Source organism: Talpa europaea, assembly GCF_964194135.1.
Source record: "Talpa europaea genome assembly, chromosome: 2".
Classification (NCBI taxonomy): Eukaryota; Metazoa; Chordata; class Mammalia; order Eulipotyphla; family Talpidae; genus Talpa; species Talpa europaea.
The window spans coordinates 143660722-143683694 of NC_140068.1; the positions used below are offsets into that span (position 1 = coordinate 143660722).

General features: G+C 42.8%; 1 protein-coding gene across 6 annotated transcripts in view; it reads left to right on the forward strand.

Moving 5' to 3' along the window:
- Positions 1 to 22973, forward strand: part of RIPOR2 (RHO family interacting cell polarization regulator 2) — a gene marked incomplete at both ends in the record, with an annotated part of 214105 nt that overhangs the window by 170935 nt on the left and 20197 nt on the right. For 2 of the 6 annotated variants that reach the window (XM_084228465.1, XM_084228466.1), the window contains 8 exons: positions 732 to 795; positions 8242 to 8285; positions 9968 to 10093; positions 10372 to 10520; positions 12555 to 12684; positions 16835 to 17512; positions 20288 to 20469; positions 22744 to 22912. In XM_084228465.1, coding sequence (XP_084084591.1) covers positions 732 to 795; positions 8242 to 8285; positions 9968 to 10093; positions 10372 to 10520; positions 12555 to 12684; positions 16835 to 17512; positions 20288 to 20469; positions 22744 to 22912 — 1542 coding nt within the window. Of the gene's footprint in view, positions 1 to 731; positions 796 to 8241; positions 8286 to 9967; positions 10094 to 10371; positions 10521 to 12554; positions 12685 to 13083; positions 13234 to 16834; positions 17513 to 19143; positions 19216 to 20287; positions 20470 to 22743; positions 22913 to 22973 lie in introns of those variants that run through there. The other 4 variants (XM_084228467.1, XM_084228468.1, XM_084228464.1 and 1 more) reach the window with 3 other exon arrangements.

Below are 22973 nucleotides of genomic sequence, written 5' to 3' on the forward strand. Positions count from 1 at the left end.
GCTCTTGTTAGGTCCATACTGAGGAAGTTACTCCTCTAACCACAGGCATAGCTGGTGTCACTCCTTCTGCCCTTGCTGTTCCCTCAAACTTAAAATGGAGGGGACTCCTGTCAGCCCAGGAGTCATTTTGGGGGTGCTGTGGCACCTGACAGTAAATGATTAGTGACATATCTCCCCATAAATATTGCATGGATCCCTAATGGTTACTTACATAACATGCAAGATTCCCTGCAGAATCACATACCATCATTAGAAACTAAGAAAGGGAGCAATCCTTTTCTATAGAATTATCAAATAGCCCATGCACTTTCTACATTTCCTCTACGTGGCCCCAAAATGTCTTTTATAACTGTTGTGGTTCATTCACTTTCAGGTCAAGGATGCAATGAAAGTAGTTATAATAATGCTTTTGGTTATTATGTCTCTTCAGTCTTTTTCTATCTAGAATTTTCTTGCCAGAATATTGCCTTTTTGTAGACTCTAGGCTAGTTCTCATAGAATGTCCCTGAATTTGTCTGTTGATGATATAATTGAACTTCTGCGACTCTCTTGGGCATGGAGGGCTTGCTTAATTGTAGGTGAGACATTTGGTCAAGAATACCTCATTGCCAGTTCTGTATCGCTCGTTGCAAAAAGGTCAAGTCCTCCTGCTGTTGACCCATGCTTGTCTCTTCGAATGCCAGCCACTTGTTTGACAGGCCTCTAATGCTAGTCCTCTGTACTTTTCACAGAATATGTGCACCATTGAAGCTGAGCTGGAGAATCTGCTGGGGGAGTTCTCCATCAAGATGAAAGGTACTCTTTTCCCTGTTTGGGGAGAGTAAGACAGCAGCTCTGCAGGGCTCCTTGAAGTTTGCGCACACATTCTATTTTTATTTTCTCTGCAAAGACATTCTCCATCCTCTCCACTTACGTGACTTTATTGACACTTCAGAAGCTTCTTATCCTGAGGCCTGCCTACACACTTAAATATTTATTATGATGGCATCTGCAACATACACAAATGGGAAGAGACTGTTACAGTGATATTCTCCCCAGCATGTCACAATTAGCAAGATTTTGCCTCATTTGCTTTATCTGTTTTCCTTACTTGAAACCCAATCCAGATATGTACCTCTACCCCCATAGACATTCATGTGCCTCTCAAGAGCAGGGATGTCTTACATGACCACAGTGTCAAGTATGATGACACCAAGTCAAGTGACCAGGTGTTTGTTATGAATCCACCCCACGATCAGATTTTCTGAGTGGTCCCCCAAATGCTTTGAACAATTGGTTTGTTCACATCAGGATCTAAACCTGGTGCAAGCATTGTTATTGGGGGTTAGGTGTGTCTCTGAGCTTTCCTTTCTTCTAGATCAGACCCCCTCCCATCCTGTCCCCTCACCGCGGTTGGCTCATCACAGAAACCACTGTGGCACAGAATGTTCCATGCTCTGTCTGTTTGGTCTGTTGCTTCTGCCTAGTCTCATAAAATTGTTTCTTGATGCTCTGTGTTTCTTTTAAATGCCTACCAAGTTTTAAATTTTATTTTGTGTTTATATTTTAAGTCACAGAGGACTATGCATTTTCCTTTTTTTCTGTGCCAAGTTCCTTTCTGATATCTACTCCAGAAAGTTCTCCTCTAGAAGTAGTATAGATTGCATGGCATTTCAGAACAAAAAGAAACTGGCTGGAGACAATGGAGTATCACCCGGGTGTTGTGGGATTTACCGCTAGGCTGGGCTGTCAGATAAGCAAACCCATTTTTCTTTGGTGTTTTGGCCCGTTGATCTGCAACAAAGAAGGCTGTTGCTCATACATTTTTTTTTTTCTGAGGTTTTTTAGCAGTCTGATCCCTGGGTTGCTAATGGGGACTTAATCACCCTCTTGTATACTTTTTGCAATTAAGGGAGACAAGAAGGGGGGACTTTTTTTAAGGGCTCACCAGGAGAGCTTCATTTCAAATGAGTCATCTAACTCAGGGGGGGCGGAAATTTTCTGTCAAGTTCTATGCTTGACATGTGAGAGCAGCTCTGAATACCTGGGGTAAAAATGACCTTGACTCTCAGCTTCCACATGGAAGTCTTCTGTTCCGCGGTCCTGATAGTAAACCAGTTTGTTTGTTAGTGTCCAGTCTCACTGGGGAGGGGCCGCTGTGCATTCCCCTTCGCTTGGGTCCATTCTCTTCATTCTGGATGTTCACCTGAGTCACTAGTTCCAAAACCACCGCTCCCTGCCCCCTTCCTAGCACATCACAGCCCACGGCCCCAGAGTGAGTGTCATATTTAAATCCCAGGCTGATTCTGGAAAACGACCCTGAATCTGTGCTTAGCCACAAACACTTTCTTCTCCTCCCCCCACACCCAGGGACCATCCAAGCAGATGAACACAGTTAATATAAAGAGTGTTGAATTTCCCTTATTTTTGATGCTCACTATTATCAAATGCATCAAGCTTTGCTGGGGCAATAATTTCCCCATATTTTAGAAGGCAAATGACAGGTAAACAACTGTGCCAGAAGTCACACAGTAAATTGGACTCAGACTTGAAACTGAATTCCAGGGCTCTTGGCTCCTAGTACATTCAACCCCTAGGCCTGTATGAGGACAGGTGTTCTAACAAAGCTCAACCATCACTCAAAGAATGATCTCTTTTTTTTTTTTTTTTAATTTTTCCAATATAAACAATCAAAACTTTAAAAGTACCTCAAGCGCTTTATTTGTATCCCATAGTTTTATTTTTTATTTTTTTGTAAATAAATTTTATTTTTATATTCCCATTACAATTGCACCCTCCTTATTTTGACCCCAATCCCTCCCCTCCCTGCCCCCCCACCCCCCATAGAGTGTCTCTGGTTCATAGGTTTTGTTGATTATGATCTCTTCTAGGGGAGAGTCGTCTTCAGTTGAACATACAGGCACAGAGTCGTGGGATGGCAGCTCCAGGCCTGACAGCATGGTGGGGGGTGGGGAGGGGAACCTTGGCAACCCAGCTAACAGCAGCACCGGGTGGCCCTCCTTTTCCATCTCTACCTCTCTGTGGTGTTTGCTTCCTGCCTAACTTGCTTCTTTAGCTTCTCTCTGGACTCAGGCTTTCTCCCATTGGATCGCTAGGCCTGAAACTGAGTCTTTTTTTTTTTTTTTTCCAGTGTAAATTTATCTCACTTCCCCTTCCCTAATTTAACACAAAAACTCAAACCACATCTATGAAGCCTTTCAAGGGTAGCACACCCATGGATAAAAGGAAGTCCCCTCGTGGTGCCAAGAAAGTTTTGCAATTTCTTATCTCTGGTTCATTCTGGTAAAAGTAATCTCCCCCAACATAAATATTGACAGAAACTGAGAATATTTCAGAACATTCTCAGACCTGGTAACCCAGCTTCCTCCTGCCGTGTCACATGCTTCCACACTTCCCTTTTTGTTCTGTCCCCAATAAACACAATCACCAAGAGGGTTGGGGGAATGATGATATAGACATGAAGCTGAGCTCCTTCTGAGCTCCTGCTATTGGCCCAGCACAGGGTGAATCCTGAGAAAATGGATGAATGAACCAGTGTGTTCCAATTCCATAGAATGAATGACCTACTGGACCAATAGAGCAGATTAGTACAGAAGAAGAGGAAAGAGCGGGGAGGAGGGGAAGGGAGCAAGGAGGAGGAAGTTTCCCTAATGTAAACTTTGAATCTTTCACTGAGTATTGGTGGGCAGAGGGGGAGGCTGCAGTGCATGCTGGGAGAGAGGAGAGGGCTAGTTGGTGCCAAATTTTGAAGAGCTTTGAATGGCAGGTTAAAGAGGGGACTGTCTACCAGCAACTAGACTGGTGGTCTTGAGAAAAATGTTTTTTTTTCTCCCAATTATTACTTAGTTCTAATTAAGTTCCAGGCAGAGTGGATCTCTAGAAGGCTGTTCTGGCTCCTGGAGCTTCTAGGGCAGGAGAGGAAAGAATTGCCAGTGGACTAGGAAATCTGAATTATTTATGCCTGGTCAATAAAATCAGTAAGGTCTGTAACCCAAGACCCTGGAGTGGCTGTTTTCCCTGGAGCAGAAGTGTGACTCTTGGAAAGGGAACCATCTGAGAACTGGAAAAAGTTCTTCTGACAGAGTGGCCCTAACCAGAGGCAGATAGGGGTGGGCGGCTGCAGCCGGCAGCATCTGGGCTGCTAAACAAAGCTGTGGAAGAGCTGGGTTTTCAGTAATAAATTATGAAACACCCAAAAGGTCAGGGAAGATGAAAAAACTTTTTAAATGACAGTCCCTGCGCCTCACACACACACCCATTCCTGGATGCCCAACCCCACGGTAGCTGAGTGGCCATAATGATGGCTTTTTACACAGCATAACAGTAATCACAAAACTGCTGAGAAAATATTAAGCTTTTCCCTAACGGTGAAAATCCTGCAGGCCTGAGGCCAGTCTCCAAGACTGGGCAGGTTCAGGAGATATTAGGCTGCCAGGTAACCTAACTGCCCTGCTGCTCATTTCAGTCCTGTCTGTGCCAGTAATGCAGGGAGTGGCTTACAGGAGCAGTGTTTATAAGCATAGCCCCGACCTGGTTTTGTCTGTTTGTAACAGGGTGGTCCCCAGGAAAAAGGGAGGTTCCAGGTACCCTGCTCCTCCCAGAGGAGGGTAGAGCTGAGCAGACTAAAGAAGCAGCTGCAAAGGAGACTGGGGGAGGAAGGGAGGATGGAGAGCAAGGAGACCTGGAGGAGGCACATGGAGCAGAGAGAAATTGTAATAGGGTGGTCCCCAGGAAAAGAGAAGGTGCAAGGAAACTGGAACCTCCCCTTTTCCTGGAGACCACCCTGTTACATGTTGTCTTTTGCTAATTATTATAATCCGGCATTGGTGTGATGCCACTACCAGCACCTCCAAAAAATTTCATTTTTATAACGTGGCTGAGAAGCATAAGAACATCATCACCAAAGTCATTTCATCCCAATGTGGTAAGTTCTTCAGACATATAGATTTCTGATCATTTTGAAGCTTTCAAACTGTTACAGAGCAGCCCCGATAAAACCATGTCCACTTTGCCTAGTACTGGTACAGATCAGTGTACTTTCAGTAACTAGACCCCCACTCTAATTGCACAAGTAAATAGTGAATGAATCCGGAACTGATTTGCAGAGGTTTTTTAGGAACATGTTGAATTTTATTTAGAATGGCCATGTCCAGCTCATTCTGATTTCAAAAAAAAAAAAAAAAAAAACCTGTGAATTGTGCTTTATTTCAGAAATAGATTTTTAAAAAACTAAGTCCTCCCAAAAATTATTAGTGAAAATTGATTTAATTTGGCTCCTACTTCACAAAATCTTTTTAAGCAGCTTGTTCTAATTAGTATTGACAACTGGTCCTAAATGAACTGGCTCCTGGGGAGGGAGTCATGCCCAGCTAGTGAGTTGCTGCCATCTATTGACAGAGAGTGGTAACAGCAGGTGCTTTTTAAAGCTTCCCTGGACCTCCCGTATCACCTTAACTTGGGTAATGTCTGAGACCAGGGAAAGCAGATAAATCTGTCCCATGGGCTCACAGCTTGGACACCACCCCCATCACTTTTACCTGGATAAAATCAAATTTAAACGACTATAAAACACACAACTCAGGTCACAGGTGGCAATGTGCGGAAGGTCTGCAGCCAGGGGCTCAGTCTGTCTTCTGGGCGTCTGTGAGTGACAAATGGAGGAAATACAAGACTGTTTTTTTTTAACCAACTAATCAATATTTCCTCTCAGGCCACCTATGTGAAAAGAGAAAGATGGTTTTGTCTTCTCACGTCTGTTTTAAAATTTTGTGATTGGTACCTCTGCTTTAAAAAACAAATGGAAATGTACCAAAAAATGTAAAATTGCTCCATCCAGTGCTAAACTCTTAAAATTGCCATGAATAGTCAACTTTTTCTCTGTATATGCCACCCACTAGCATTTGTGATTTTTTAATATCCTTTTTCTTATAAAATAGGTGATATTTGGAAAAAATCAAATAAAAATTACATTTAACTTTCTCCATAATCCCACCATAGCAGAAATAATTATTTCCTTTTGGAAAGCTGATTTAGACTTTATTTCCCATGGATACATTTTTATATAGTGGAGTTCATGCTCTACATGTTTTGTAACTGCTCTTTTTATTTTTTTATTTTTATTTTTTAAGATTTAGTTATTTATTTATATAAGCACTGGGTACAGTCAGAAATGCGAGGGTGAGAGAATTCACCAGAGCCAGAGTGGGGAACAGAACAGGTGGACTGACGAAGTACACTGCTGAGGGGAGCAGCGGGCGGCAGGAGAGGTCTGCACGCCATGTGGGACCCTCGCCAGAAGCCGGGGATCGAACCGGCACTGCAGAGGCTGCGGGCAGCTTCGAAGCCCAGCGCTCAACCGCTGCACCACTGGGGAGGCCCCTGTACCTGCTCTTTTTAAATGAAATATTACATTATAAATATTGTCTTTTAGTCAAAGTTCATTCAATATTTGTATCAAATTCTTAGCTGGGATTTTTTTCTCTCTCTTATTTTATATATATTTTACATCATTCTTGTACAATGTATGCTTTTTCCTCTCAGGTGTAGTCCCCATGAAATTCCCACCATCAATACAACCATGTCCTATCACCATAGTCCCATGTGCTCTCTGCACCCCAGTTTTGATCCTTTACCCTCCTCCTCCCCTGAAGAATGTCTCTGATTTATAGTTGCCTGTTGATTTTAATTTTTAATTTATTATAATTTTCCCCCTGATCCCTTATTTGTTTCCTCTACATGCCTCCTATAAGTGAAACCATCCAATAGTTTTCTTCCTGGCTTACTTCACTGAGCATAATCTCTTCCAGCTCTATCCATGTTGCTATGAATAGCATGAGTTTAACTTTTTTGATTGCTGAGTAGTGTTCCATTGTGTATATGTACCACATCTTCTTGATCCAGTCATCTATTTTTGGACATTTGGGTTGTTTCCATAGCTTACCTATTGTACAGTGTTGCAATAAACATAGGGGTGCAGGTGTCCTTTTGAATTAATGTTTTTGTGTCCTTTGGGTAGCTACCTAGAAGTGGAATTGCTAGATCCGTTTTTTGTAGTTTGAGAAACCTCCACACAGCTCTCCATAGTGGTTGGACCAGTTTGCACTCCCACCAACAGTGCAGGAGAGTTCCTTTCTCTCCACATCCTCGCCAACATTTGTTGTTGCTAGTTTTTTTAATATATGCCATTCTCACTGGTGTAAGGTAGGTGGTATCTCATTGTGGTTTGATTTGCATTTCCCTAATTACAGGAGATGTTGAACACTTTCATATGCCTGTTAGCCATTTGCATTTCCTCTTTGGAGAAATGTCTTCTAAATTCTTCTTCCCATTTCTTGACTGGATTGTTCACTTTGTTTTTGTTGAGTTGTGTGAGTTCTTTGTATATCTTTGTGATCAGTCCCTTATCAGTTTTATGGAGTGCAAAAATATTTTTCCCAATAAGTGGGGTGTCTCTTTGTTTTGGTTAATGTCTCTTTTGTTGTACAGAAGCTCTTTAATATTATGTAGTCCCCTGAGCTGGGATTTTTTTTTATCATTAAAATTTTATTGGTTCTTTTCCCCAGAAAATGCAAAAGTGCTAAAGATTTTTGCCCAGTTTTACAAAATTTGTTTCCTTTTTTGATTAAAACTTTGTTTTCTGGTCCCTAGTAGGATAAGGGAAGCCTAGTTGGTCAGTTTTCTTAATCACAATTTTTGCATAGATTATAATCCATCTTCAATAATATATGACATGTGTCAGTGGTGATATCATTATGCCATATAGATAGGATAAGGAAAACAAGAATGGGTGAATTGGGGAGAAGCAAGATAAATAAGTACATGGAATCTTAACCCTATGGGAGGTACTCATCAGAATCATAAATCTTGGGACAGAAAGAAAACCGTTTATTTTTAGGGAAATTTATTGGGTAAATAAGTGATAGATTTTTTTCTGGTTCTGATTCCATGATCGTAGAATCAGGCTGGATGATTGATCAGTTGGCCAAAACTATATCTAGCTCTAGTCCCCACTAAAGAGGCTTCTCTGGCTCAGGAACTCATCTTATGTCACTCCATTAAGCAGTGTCCTCTCCAAATGCTGTAGATGGAATTACCAACAATAACTGCTCCACAGATGGTCCCCCAAAAGGTCACATGAGTTTTCACCAAGGTCTGACTCTTGAATTTTACAAATGTGCCAGTATGGGTTTATGAGGAGGGGAGATACATTCTATGTCTTAAACCCCAATTGTTTGCCTGCAGGTCTGGCTGGCTTTGCTCGTCTCTGTCCAGGGGATCAGTATGAAGTAAGTATTGTATCAATTTGGGCTTGGAGTTGAAGAAAGACAGGAGTCAGTTATCATATTTTCCTTCTTTCATTTTGGGGGTCATTGTTAAATTTAAAAAGTTGAAACCAGTAAGAAAGTGTAGAAACTGGTACAAGATCTCTCATATACTCTACATCTAGAAACCAATTTTTAATATTATGCCAAATTTCCTTTATTGTTATACTTTGCTGAACCCCTTTAGATTAATGAACAGACATCATGGCCTTGATATCAAAAAATGTTCTAAAAATGGAAGGATATTCTTTCATATAAACATGATATAATTCTCATGGCAGCAAAGTTAACATTGGCACTTTAGGTATTGTCATCTGACATATGGCCTATATTTTTCCAAGTGTCCCGATATTGTATTTTAAGCAATTTTTTTCCTGACCCAAGATTCATCCAGGATTATGATTGCATGAGTATCCTGATCAAAGAATAATAGTATAGCTTTTTCTCTTTTTTTCCCCTTCAGAAAGGAACTAACATCCTTTCACCTAGCTCTCTCCTGCAACATCCTCTATTATACCTCTTGGCAGGTGGGGTGAATGGAGGTGGTACTGTTTTAGGGCAGCCCCAATATTGAACGGGTTGCCTGGCTGTGGGTCCTCACCTGCGTGCTTACAAGGGACTCATTAATACTCCACTACAGGCACACACAAAAGGTTAATAAAAGGTTTATTTACAAGGGAAAAGGAAATAAGGAACATGTACAACTCAGGGAGAAAATAGGGAAATAAAGTCTTTAATGCGTCCTACCCGATCCGCCGACCTGGAAACCCAAAAAGCACTCTCCGAGCTGGCTGGACGCTGCAAGCTGGCGGAGAGACAAAATGGGGGACCCCCCCCCAAAGCCCACGTATCTGGCTTTATACCAACCTGGCTCCTTAACCCCACCCTCAGGTCCCAGCCACCTTCCCTTTGGTGGTGATGGGATTTGGAGTTCCCAGTGTCTTTGGCTTTGGCCTGGGGTTGGGGGTGGAGTCCACAAAGCCTGTATGGAATTAGCTTTAGGACATCCTTTCCCCCTAATAGTACCTCCCTTTGTCTGATCAAAGAGAGAATGTACCCTTTCTTCCCAGAGTATCCACCAAACTTCAGAATCATTGCCAAGATGGATGTTCCTCATTCCAAAGGAGGATGTCTTAGACCATGCCTCTGACTCCTAATCAGGAATTGGCTGATGGTTTCTTTTCTCCCTAAGAGAGCTGGGGAATGTGGCAAATTCCTCCAGTGGCTGCTCTGTGGACTAGAACTAACAGGAAAAAGAACTGCTTGACTTGAGTGAGCAGAAGAACACACTATGACAATCTTGTACTAAAGAAAGTTCTCAAGCCCCTTTGTCTTAAGGAAGCAGAACCTCCTCTTAAAAGTCTCTTCCCCACTCACCATCCACTACACATACAGATACTACGCATACAGATACAGATACACACACACATACAGAGCCAGGAAATTTGGAAGACCAGTTACAGATACACACACACATACAGAGCCAGGAAATTTGGAAGACCAGTTAAAGGGGTAGAGTGAGGATGATGGAGAAGAGGTGGAATACCCTCTGTTTAATTTACTTGCCATTCTTGATCTTAGGGTTTGGGTAGGAGTGGCAGATGAGAGAATTGGAACATGAGGGCTGTTTGGTGTTTTCTTACCAGATTTTCATGAAGTATGGCCGGCAGAGGTGGAAACTCAAAGGCAAAATAGAAGTGAACGGCAAACAGAGCTGGGATGGAGAGGAAACGGTGTTCCTGCCCCTGATTGTTGGATTAATTTCCATCAAGGTACAGCCTGGTCATTGCTGTCTGTTCAGTTGCCCATTAATTTCTGTCTGCTATTGCTCCAACCCTTGGGCATCCCTCTGTGCTACAAGTTCATTCCATAGACAGCTGCTCTCATCTTAGAGCACACAAAGTAAATCCGAGATGGGTTTTGGAAATACCCACTGCAATTTAATTATGATTCTGAAAGAGATGATTGAACCGACCAAGAAAAGCCCAGAAACTGGTCTACCTTTTCCTTTGTTCTCTTGTAAGGCCTTACCTCCCTTCTGCCCTACTAGGTCACAGAGCTCAAAGGACTGGCATCTCACCTCCTGGTAGGCAGCGTGACTTGTGAGACCAAAGAGCTGTTCGCAGCCCGACCTCAGGTCGTGGCTGTTGACATCAATGACCTTGGCACCATCAAACTGAACCTGGAGATCACCTGGTAGTAAGTTGCCCTTTTCAATTTTATCAGGGAAAATATGTGTAACAGCTAGTGCCATTCAAAGGGTGGTATGTGGCCCACCCATCACCAGGGAGCTTGTGACAGCAGACTTTCAGTTCTCACCCCAAAATTCCAGTGTCAGAACCTGTCTAACAAGCTCACCAGGAGATGCGCTCACCTGCCACAATTGGAGAAGTCACTCTCATCACTGCTATCCTCTTCTACTTCCTATTTTGAAATATTTTATTCTGCATCCTTTTCTACCTTTACATATATGTTAAAAAAAAAAAATAGGTCCCTCACGTCAACTGATTGGAAAGAAAACTGTCCAATATGAGATATTTCATCTTCAGAATGAGTCTGTGTTGATGTATTTTCTTGCTTCCTCTTTATCTCTATACCTTATACTGCTCTGGAAAATTTGAGCACCATAGGACCTCCACATTCTACTTATTGAAACTGAATATTCTAGGAGGGTAAGGGATACCTTCTACCAAAGCCATGAACTTAAAAGTGATTTTCCGAAGTCACTCTGTGAGAAAGGTTGTAAGTCATTTTTTTTAAATTTTTTATTGAGGGGCCTCCCTGGTGGTGCAAGGTGTTAAGTCGCTGCATATGAAGCTATCCACAGCCACTGCAGCAGGAGTTCAGTCCCCGACCAGGGAGCTACCCACATGGCACAGCAGACCTCTCCTGTCTCTCCCACTGTTCCCCTCAGCAGTGTATTTCAGTCAATCTGCCTGTTCTGCTCCCCACTCTGTGTCTGGTGAATGCTCTCACCCCCTCTGCCTGTGGCCTGCACCCCAGCTTTTGTATGCATAAATAAATAAATCTTTAAAAAAATAAATTTTTTATTGATGCAGCATTGCATTGTAACATGTAAGTTTGTGCATCATTATAAATCAGCATCTGTATATAATGGATTATATTCACCCCTAAAAGTCCAGTTCCGTTCATTCACCAGATAGTTAACCCCTTTTACCAATTTGCCCACCCATGATTAGTTGTTAAACCTTGGCTGTTCACAGCATTTGATATTATGCCCCTGGTATATTACCAAATAAATATGTTGAGTAGTAATAGCCAAGTTTCCTCTACAATAAATGAGAAATCAGCAACGACTCTGTTGCCTTGTCTTTGAAGCAGTGTCAGCACCTTTCAGCCAGCTCATCCCCCATAATTTGGAGTCATTGATGTCTCAAACACAGGATTATCCCTCTTTTTTAAAAAAAAAAGATTTATTTATTTCTACAAGAACCGGGGTACAGGCCAGATGCGTGGGAGGGTGAGAGGATTCACCAGAGACAGAGTGGGGAACAGAACAGGCAGACTGATGAAATACACTGCTGAGGGGAGCAGCGGGCGAGACAGGAGAGGTCTGCTGCACCATGTGGGACCCTCACCGACCGGCCAGGATCGAACCAGTGCTGCAGAGGCTGCAGACAGCGTCATAGCATGGCGCTTATCCGCCTACGCCACCAAGGGAGGCCCAGGATTATCCCTCTTGCTAACTAAAGCAGATGGTGTGATGCTAAGTGGCATCATTGTGAACAGACTGTTCCTCTCTCTATCACACAAGAAGCTCTGTGTCAACTGAAATGAATGGGATCCAATTTTTGAGGGTTTTCTTTAGAACTGAAGAGTAATCTGTTAATCTCTTATATTGCTAAAGTGTCTATCCCTATAAGACTCGAAGAGTTTTTTCAGACTTCAATATCTTGTACTTCAGTGTCTTATACTAGAGACATATGTCTATGTATCTAACACTAATGAGGAAACTGATTTTATTGAGTGTCTCAGTGTGTAGATAAATAATGCTTAACACTCATAATCTCCCATGGGTGGTCTAGACTCAGTATTCTGCACCTCTTTCTTTTATCTTGGTCTATTTTCTGGTCAGTCAAGTTAACTTAAATCAGCCCAGTCCCCGCGATCTGAGTTTTCTCTAATATAACAAGATGCTTCCTTAACCTTGGTGGTCTGATGATTATAGGTGACTTTAACAACATGCATTCATGGGAACTTGTTGCTTTGCAGTCCATTTGATGTGGAGGATATGACCCCATCCTCAGGCACCGGAAACAAGACCGCAGCCCTCCAGAGGAGAATGTCCATGTACAGCCAGGGCACCCCAGAAACACCCACCTTCAAAGATCACTCCTTCTTTGTAAGTTCAGTGTGATGTCTGGGGTGGAGACCATGAACCTAATGCTGTACTTGCTCCCGGAATTTGCAATGCTGACCTTCCTATGTTAAGAATTCTCAATAACACCTAGTCCTAGTCTTCTTAAAGATTGCCCTAACCCAGGAGTGACCAATGGAAGCACATTCCAAGATACCTTAGATCATTGACACGCAGGTGGCTGACGTCTGTCTTCTCTGCCCCTCCCTGCCCAGCTTACCTATCCCTTTGCCAATAACCTTTAAACTTTCCTGAATACTCTTTAAAGAAATGGCAATCCATGATGGCCTCCTAGTTTGAATCAGAAGTGCTTGCTAAAAAGCTAACAAAACATGGTACCTGCTGCTCTCCACTAACTCCCCCATCTTGCTTTGACTTCTAAAGAGATGGTTGCACCCTTCACCAGACAAGCCAAGGCGGCTGTCTGTCTTGAGTGCCTTGCAAGACACTTTCTTTGCCAAGCTGCACCGCAGTCGCTCTTTCAGTGACCTGCCCTCCCTCAGGCTGAGACCCAAGGCCGTGCTAGAGTTTTATGTGAGTGCGGGTGGCCTGCCGGTGTGAAGTGCTTGCCTTCGGGGGCTTGTGGCATGTTTGTATTGGCATGTGTCTTGTTTTATCGCTCTGTCTTGCTCACTGGGTAATGGTTACAGCTGTCACTGTCCTGTCCCCCGGGTGGGCACTGGGTCAAGCATGCATCTTGGTTAGAGAGGCAGTTTGTCTTTCTATTCTCATGCTCCCTGTCTTGTGCTGTGACTTTTTTCTGCTGTGGTAAAGATATCCATGGTAACAAGATTTTCGTTTAAAAAAAAAAAATGCAGTCACACCTCAGGTCAAAGAAAAGAAGTTTTTAGTTCACAAGTAAAGTAGTTTCTTAGTGGTAATGGTCTTTACATATAGTGTTAGTATTCAAAAACTGGCATTTGGGGAACGCAAAAGGATTTAAAGTAATTATTCTCAAGCTATTTTTATGTAAACATATTCTTAGTCTCAGTTCATTGTAGTGTTTAAGCTTTTAACTAACTTGGTAAGAGAAAGTCTTTCGTGCATCATCAGGTATGCAGTAGGTAACCTGCATCATAGGTTATACATATTTCACAAGAGAATTCAAACACACACACACACACACACACACACACTCATGGAATAGTCTGCTCTTTACCGACAGAAAAATTTCCTATGAATGTCCAGAGAGGAAATTGTGTCATAATAATAATTGTATCTTACTTATTGAATTAAAGAACCCAAGTGTATAGCACCAGGCTACACTCTAATGCAGTTTTCAAGGAGAATGGGAAGACCATATGGGGGGAAATAGATAGAAAATCATGTTCTCAGAAAATTGTGTAGCTGATAAAAAAAGTTGTGTAGTTGTATAGACACCTGTGAATGCTATCTGTATCTTCTTGCTTATATACTGCCAGTTGAAGGGTTGTGGAAGGGAGTTGGTGTAGGTATTCATATTCTTTAAATAAGAACAAGATTTAAAAAAAAACTTGAAGGCTGTCTATAACCTTTTAATAAACACAAAGGTCCACAGATTAACAATTCCCATCTGGCCACAACCCAGTTTTCAGGTCTATCTTCCTCCTCCCAACTCTTCATCTTTTCCTTGAGCCTCTTGAGGCTCCTACTGCCTTTCAACTGTGCACACTCTTTCAGGATCTCTTGTCTTTGTACACATGCTATTCCTTCTAGAACATGCTTCCTAGTTCTCCTGCCTAATACTTCCCCACCCTCCAGCGCCAAGTGCCAGGACCATGTCTTCCCCAGGCAGCAGTCACCCCCCTACTGGGACTTACCTCAAGGCATCCTGCCTAATCACAATCCCTTTTACTGTTATGTGCCCAGGCTTACCCTGTGAGCACACCATAAATCTCCTTGGGCCAGGCATCTCAACTTATTATAACCCAAATTTGCCACTTAAGTGGATAACAAAATGGATTGAGGAATGTAAGAACCCAAGACAAATGGCTGGAGAGGACTTTGCAACTTGAATAAAAACCTTGATGACCCAGTTTTCTACTATATGTGCTCTGAGGGTGAGACAAAACTAGGCAGAACCATCAGAGGTTTGGCAAGATGCCTAGGGGACTTCCAAAGAGGAAGTCCAGGGCCCAACCCAACATCAAAGAGTCCCCCCTTTTGTATTTCCTGGAGGAGTAAAGTATGTAGGGGAGTAGGAGTATAAATAGAGAGGGAGAAGAAGGACATCAGTTTCTGGAAGTCCTTCCTTCACAATCCACCATGAACCCTTCAGAACTCTGAAGAGCACATTCATTAATCACTCACAGGGCCTCCCTGGTGGCTCAGCGGTTGAGCGCTGGGCTGCGAAGATGCCCATAGCCTCTGCAGTGCTGGTTCGATCCCCAGCCCCTGGCAAGGGTCCCACATGGTGCGCAGACCTCTCCTGCAGCGCCCGCTGCTCCCCTCAGCAGTGTATTTCATCAAGTCTGCCTGTTCTGTTCCCCGCTCTGGTGAATTCTCACCCTCCCACGCTTCTGACTGTACCCAGTGCTTGTATAAATAAATAAATAAATCTTTAAAAAAAAAAATCACTCACAGGAAAAGCATTTAGTTTTAAATGTGAAGACATGAAACCTGCAGAGGTGATTCAAAAGACCCAGGACACATCATTTTACTCATCCTTTTGATCACCGTCCAAACAGACAACATGGAGATTTTAGGTTGAACTATGTATGTGTTGGAATCTGGTGGCCTTGAACCTAGCCCCTGGTGAGGGTACCAGGGGCCATGCTGGGTCTTTCTGACTGCTCTGGATGCCACCTTTTGAAATGCTATTCTTCAAGCACAGAGGTTCAGTTCAGCTAGCTTTAAGTTTGTTTTTCTATAATGACCTTATTCTACATAGCCCATAGCAATTTTGTGTTATTTATATGAAAATGTATTCTGGGTTCCAGCAAAGCATATATTTGATAGTCAACAACTTTTAATCTTCACTTTCCCGCCTATTATAGAAATACACAAATTTAAAACTCATTTACCCATCTGTGGCAGTTCTCTTTGAGTTTTTCAAAACAGCTAAATCTATGAGCCTGAACTGAGTATTTCTTGCTCTAATATTTACTGTAAATCCTTGAAGAAATGAAGTGCATTAGGGACTCATTATGTCGACAAAAAATAAAATGCTATTCCTCTCTGGATTTATCCCCAACACCATTATGCAAATTCACTCATTCAATTGGTACTTAGAATTTACTTTAAAAATCAAATCTGGACTCCAATACAAATGATCTCTTTTGAAGGGGTTTATCTCAAAGAGCTAGGAAACTTTTTCCACAGAGCAATATCTGATACTTAGTCACACTATACTGCCCCAGTGGAAGGAAAGATGACTCAGAAAGTGTTTTAATGCCTGCATGAGCAACTAATCTTGGTTACCTGGATATTTCTGACCTCTTGCTTCTGAGTTCTGCTTCATGAGTCACAGAGGGCACCAGGCCCAGCCCAGGGCCTTGGGAGGGACCAGACTCAGGATTTCCAGCCCTCTGGGGTTGATATCCCTGGCAGACAAATGTTCATCTTGTTAGTCTTTTCCTCCTATTTTTATAGAAGTTATGCAAATGTTTTTCTGGCCTTGAATTATTTGTGGCATACTTAATTCATTAAACATTTTCCAAAGCCTTGGGATTTGTGGGTAGAGATTTTTTAAAAATAATTTCTGAGAACTGAAGCAGAGCAAAGCATCCCCTCTTCTGAGTGGAACAGCATGAATGTTGGAAAGTCTTTTAAGATAGATGCCAAAAAAGATTGGTAATGTTATTCCTAATGGTGGCTGCCAAATATTGTGAGATCCTGGGATTTAAAGAAACAAGTACCATCCCCCGCCCACCCTCCAGCCCTTTTCTTTTGAAAAATGTCAAACTTGGGAACAATACCATGAACTTTCACCTACTTTCAGCTGTGGAAATAGCATTTTTAGGACTTGTTTTCTTTTGCCAGAACACACACACACACACACATGCACACATCCATGCTCACACACAATCAACAAAGGAAATGCTGATATTATGAAAGCTGTGAGTTTTTATTTTTATTGCCCCACATTTTGTTTCAGAAGAAATTATGCCAAATGTGTCATTTGTGTTTAAAATAATGCGAATTTTTCTGTCCACAGTCGAATCTACCGGATGACGTCTTTGAAAATGGAAAGGCAGCTGAGGAGAAAACACCCCTCTCTCTCAGCTTCAGCGACCTGCCCAACGGGGACTGTGCCCTCACCCCCAGCTCAGCTGGCTCTCCCACCAACGCCTACTCGGCAAATCCAGAAATTACCATCACCCCTGCAGAGCTGCACCTCAGTGGCCTGTCCACCCAGAAGGAAGGCCTGGATGACAGCAGCTCAGTATCTTCCAGAAACTCCTTGGGAGAAAGCCAAGAGCCAAAGCCTCACCTGCAGGAAGATGCTGAAGGACCCAGAAAACCCGAAGCCCCCCGAGCGGCTGCAGGCCCCGGGGCCGAGCACGTCTTCCTGGAGAAGGAAGTCGCTGAGGCCCTTCTGCAAGAGTCGGATGAGGCCTCTGAGCTCAAGCCTGTGGAGCTGGATGCTTTTGAAGGGAATGTCACGAAGCAGCTGGTGAAGAGGCTCACCTCGGCTGAGGTGCCGCTGGCCACGGAGAAGCTGCTCTTTGAGGGCTCTGTCAGCGGCGAGTCTGAAGGTTGTAGGTCCTTTCTAGATGGAAGCTTAGAGGATGCCTTTACTGGGCTTTTCCTGGCATTAGAACCACATAAAGAGCAGTATAAGGAGTTTCAGGATCTGAACCAAGAAGCCATGCATTTGGATGATATTCTAAAAGTAAGTACCTTTTCAGGAACATTGGAGTAGGTTTGGCGAGAGGTGTCTTAAGCCAACATTCTACTAAAGATGCATGCCATTTTTTAATCCTGCCCTATCTCAGTTTCACTGGATAATCACCATTTCAGTGGCTTTGATCTCTTAACGCCAGTAGTGCCCATGAATTTTTATTTTCCTGGCAACAGACTTAATAGAAATGGTGTAGGAGCTAACAACTCTTAAGAATATCTAAACTCCTCCAGTTCCAGAGTTTGTTCAGTCCAGTCCCAAATGTGGGGCAGTCATTTTGATCATTATAGTCTTATTGAGATATTACTAGATAGCATTGCAGGAAAACAGGAAACCCCTTCTCTAATGGAAGTCAGACTTCAGAGTCCCATGTGTCACTTCACCCCATGATTTCACCTCCTGGAGAAGCCCCTTTTCTGAACTTGGCCCAAATCAGTGAGTCAGAACCTCAGATGGATCATTTGCAAGTAATCATCAGTCATATTCTGGAAGGCAGGAAGCCCTCTGTTCCACCACTGCTATCCTCCCAAGTCCTGTTCGTGATCCAGCAGCTCCTCCCGGGCATGGGAAGTAGGGATGAGAGGGCTGATTTCCTTTCAGGCACTAGATCCCAATGCAAAGGGAGACAGGAAAATTTTTTATCCTTAATCCCATGCCGCCTCTGGTATCCTTTGCTGCTCTGACTTACACTGCCATACGAAAGAGCTCTTGGATCCTTTCTTCTGAAGGAGCAATTCCTTGAGAACCTGTTCTGTAAAATAGACTTGAAATTTGGTCCCCAGTGTAAGGTGAGAGTCAACCCATAGATGGCTGTTGCATTCTTTTGTAGGACAGTTTTTAAATGTGACCTTCCCCAGGCATCTACAGTTCAGAGGTTTTTTAGAACATCTTATCCTCCTCAGTCAAGCTCCCCTAGCCCTGGAAAGGGCAGGGAATAACTCATGGCTTTCAGGTTCTGGAGGCTCATGACAGATTCATTCCCCTGCAGGAAGGACAAGGTGCTTTGAATCAGCTTTCTGTAGAACAGGGCTCAAAAGCATCAGTTCAGGTCTTACACACGCAGACTGCTTATCTGATCCTCCTGTGAGAATATCTCTTATTTCCCCCGACCCCCCGCCCCAACAACTTCTTGTCTGCCCAGTTGACCAGCTTTGCTCTGCAGGCTAAAAGTCAAGTTTAAAGAGTTAAGACACAATGGACCCACTTAAAGCAAATGCTTTAGAGAAAGCCAGCGGTGGTGGCAGCTCGTGTGTCCAGGCAGCTAGAGTGCCAGTCTACAAGGAAGGCATCTCTTAGGCTTAAGCAAATCTGGTTGTCACAGATTTCTTTGCAGTGTTACTTCAATCTGCCCTTGTTCTCAAACTCTCGTGCTACTCATATCCTTAAATGCCCTTTTCTTTGTTCTGATCAATATTTAAATATATGCAGACTGTGCAAGAGCAAAATCTGCAGAGCGAGCAAAGACCTGAGAAGTGGGTGGAATCAGGACTGACTGCTTTTCTCCCCTCTGAGATTGAAAAGGACATGAGAGTTTAGGTCTGGCACCTGTGGCTTTGTAACCAGCCAGATTTAAAGCATCAGCTGGACAAAGCTATCTCTTCCCCCTCCCTTCACATTCCTAGGATGCTAAACATCTTGAGGATGAGAAACTAAATGATGCTGCCTCTTGGATGGAGATCACTGAGGGTGAATGAAGCAACTCTGATTTAAAAGCCCGAAAGACGGTTTCCCGTGTGCTTTTGTGCCATCTTAAGTGTCAGAGACAGCCCCGCCAGGCCCTTCTGCCTTGACTCAAGAAGTCAGCGAGGAGTGCCAGCCCACTGGACGGAGGACATGTAGTGCTTCTTGCTTGCAGGCATTGTCCCCTTCAATCTACCCCAGCATCCTCTTGAATATTTGGAAGTACTTCTCTCCATCTCTGTGCCTGTAGCGACCGGTATCCATTTGTCATGTTCTCATTCAGCAATAGAAAATTCTCAGACTATAGGATGGATTTGCTTACACAGTTCCAGAACCCAAGCAGGGAAGTGATGGAACTTGTTTCCTTTGGTGAAGATGGGGCTGTGGAGGAAGCAAGCTACCTCATGTCATGTTCACACCGTTTGCTTTCTCCTCAGTGCTCAAATAAAAATGATATCCTGTGAATGTAAATTCATATTTAAGGTCACTTAACTAGTGAGCAAGGAGTAGGTTTCTTTAAGCAGTTTTCTTTTTCTGGGATTTGTTTTGTTAATCCTTTCAAGCAGGCGCCCTAGCTAGATAGGCACTGAAGACATTGCCACTTGAAATTAAGAGTGGCTAATCGTCAGCATTGACTAAACTTGTCACCTGGTTGTATTTATTGAGGCTTGAGCACTAGGCTGATGGAGGATAGCAGTTCTGTGTCCCAATTCATTCTGCTTTGTTTTTTTAACTCTTTATTATAAAGTTTTCAAATAGAAGTAGAGAGAATCATAAAGTGCTCCCAAAATGCTCATCCCATACCTCCCATCATGCTTGAATCCCTGGCCAGTCTCCTTTTCTATTCTACCTGCGTACTTACCTCTGGATTATTTTGGAACAAATCCCAAATATTGTATCATTTTATTCCTGGTTGTACTTATTTTTTTTTAATTTGAAGATTTTTAATGTGGTTTTTAAAAACACCAATGAACAATAAAAGCTTGGAAAAAAAATGCCAGTGTCGGATCTCAAATTGGGTGCCGTGTGTTCTGTTTCTCCTTCTGAATGTGTTGATGTTCTCCTTGGTGCCTTCTGCCTTTGCAGTGCAAGCCAGCAGTAAGCCGCAGCAGGTCCTCCAGTTTAAGTCTTACAGTTGAAAGTGCTTTAGAAAGCTTTGATTTCCTGAACACCTCTGATTTTGACGAGGAGGAAGATGGTGATGAGGTTGGTAATGTTGGAGGAGGTGCTGACTCAGTATTTTCAGACACTGAGACCGAGAAAAATAGGTAAGTCTGGAGTTAGTATCTGCTTATATTTCTCCTACACTAGTTCTTTGTTATTATATGGGACCCTGTGCATGTCTATAGGGAGACACAACTCTACACAAATGACCAATTGGTTTACAGTTCCTTTTTATTATCAAAGACATCTTATAAATTTTGTTCACAAAAATAGCACACCTTTTGTGTTCAGAGGAAAAATTGCTTTTCTTCCCCAGAACTGAAGGAGAAATTTTATCCTGCGAGGGTATGTGTACATTCCCCTGTGTACACATAAGTCTTGCAGGGTTTGGTGTCTGCCATTTGACTCAAACATAATTAATTCCAAATTAACTAGATATACTGTGTTTCTGGAGAACTCCTAGTGGATGATCAAAATCGACCTGCTTTTCCTTGGTTTGTCTTTTATTTCTAATCTCTGTCTTTAGTATGCTGTACTTCCCCACAGCTTTATCTCCTGGATTCAGTGGGACTAGATTGTAGATTAAATGTAGCAAAGGTTCAAGTCCCGTGGTGCATGTTTCCCTTAGCAAGTAAGAAGAGGAAATTAATAATCGCCACTGGATCTGTAACCTCGTGTGTGGAGAATGTCACCTTCTCTAGGGCAGGGATGAGGCAGGCAGTGGTAAGAGAGAATGTGGGTACAATATCTTCAACCATCTCCATCAGTGTCCCCTGTGAAGCCAAACCACCATTTTTATAGCTTGCACCTGGGGTCCATTTTGTCATTTCAGGTAAAGTCAACCAGGCACAGTGAAATATGCTCACCTCAAACATTGCTGCAAAAAATGATTATGTACACACATAAACACTTTTCCAAAGGGTGAATTTCCCTTTAATCTTTACATTTGACATGTTATATAAACAGACTTTCAAGTTACTGCAAGCCATGGTCTATTCAACCTCCACAAACCTTTCTGGGGTGGTAGTAATATTTGGGGATTTCATTACCTCTGGATGACCTCTCTTTCTAATAGAAAACCAGGAAAACAAAAATGGAGAAATTGAATGTATCCCTTGAGCAAATTGGGGGCATAGCCAAGAAAATGTGTTAAATTAACATAATGTTTAAGTTATATTCCTACATTCTACACAGCACTTTTTCTAGCTTGGTTGAATTTGGAAAATGCTTTGTAAAATCAAAAATCCTTCTGTATATTTGTTAGCTTCAGCTATTACATGAGATATCAAGGTTCAGGCATCAATCTAAGATGTTTTTTTCTTCCTGCTATTAGAAGCAAAAAAAAACTCACAGCTTTTGTGTGTTTTATACAACATGGATATTAAAGATAGCTAATTTGATTAGTCTTGCTCTATGTCATCAGAGGTATCAGGGAAAATTGGGAGAGTATGTGTGCTTTTTTAAACATGTTTATTGCCAGGACATAAGGTGAGTGTTTTTTCTGTTGGACAAAAATGTGAATCAGAGTTAAAAGTAGTCAAAGCCTCTAAGCTCTGGCACAGGATCTTTTTAAATCGTGGACACTGGGGAAGTAAGCTCGGAGCCAAAAGCTGCCCTGTCGCCACCCAGCTCTGAGAACCAGGACACTGTCTAACCTTTCTGCCAGCCAGTCCCTCCATGTGTGAAATGATCTGGCCACTCCCCTCCTCACTAGTACACAGATTCATGCTAAGAATAAAATTAGATACTAGATGCAACAGATTTATCTTTCCATGTCAGCGTCTATCACGATATAACTTTAGACAACTCAACAGTGGGCATAAATGAAACGTGAGAGACAGAAGCACACTGTGCTTCTAGAGATTCAAACACAGCATTTAGCTTTGTCTAGGGTAGAACATCATGTCTCCTCTTGGCAGCTTTTTCTTTTTCTTCAAGAAGCAATTGATCGGAGGCCAGGAAAAGGCCTTGACAGATTATTAATGGCATTGCTCTTAAGAAGCCACAAATACACAATTTAAATCCCTAAAATTTGGCAAATTTCCCCATCAACCAGGCAGGAAAGCACCACAAGGACAAAGTGAGGGCACATTTCAAAGATGTCTTGGTGCCACGACTTTACAAATGGTTCATTGTATGTGAGAGGCAGAGAACTCTGGAAGCCATTTGTTTGCATGATCTTTTCACATGAAGCAAATTGGCAACCAGGCTGAATGAAAGTAGTTTTTGAAAGGTCCTTTGATTTTTCAAGGTAGGCCATTGAGAGACAGTTTGCAGTGAATACTGTTGGAGGCTTTGCATGAGCCATGTTGAGTTGACTTGTGGTTTCCACCCAGAAAGAAATAGCTAATGTCTTGCTCCTCTTCCTGCTTCACCAGTTACAGGTCGGTCCACCCGGAAGCCAGGGGCCACCTCAGTGAAGCTCTGACGGAGGACACAGGTGTGGGTACAAGTGTGGCAGGAAGCCCCCTCCCACTGACCTCAGGAAATGAGAGTCTGGATATCACTATCGTTAGGCACCTGCAGTACTGCACCCAGCTTGTTCAGGTAGGAAGGGGGGTTGCATTTGTGTCTTAGAATCCAGCTCGTTTATGCACTGAGAATGTGG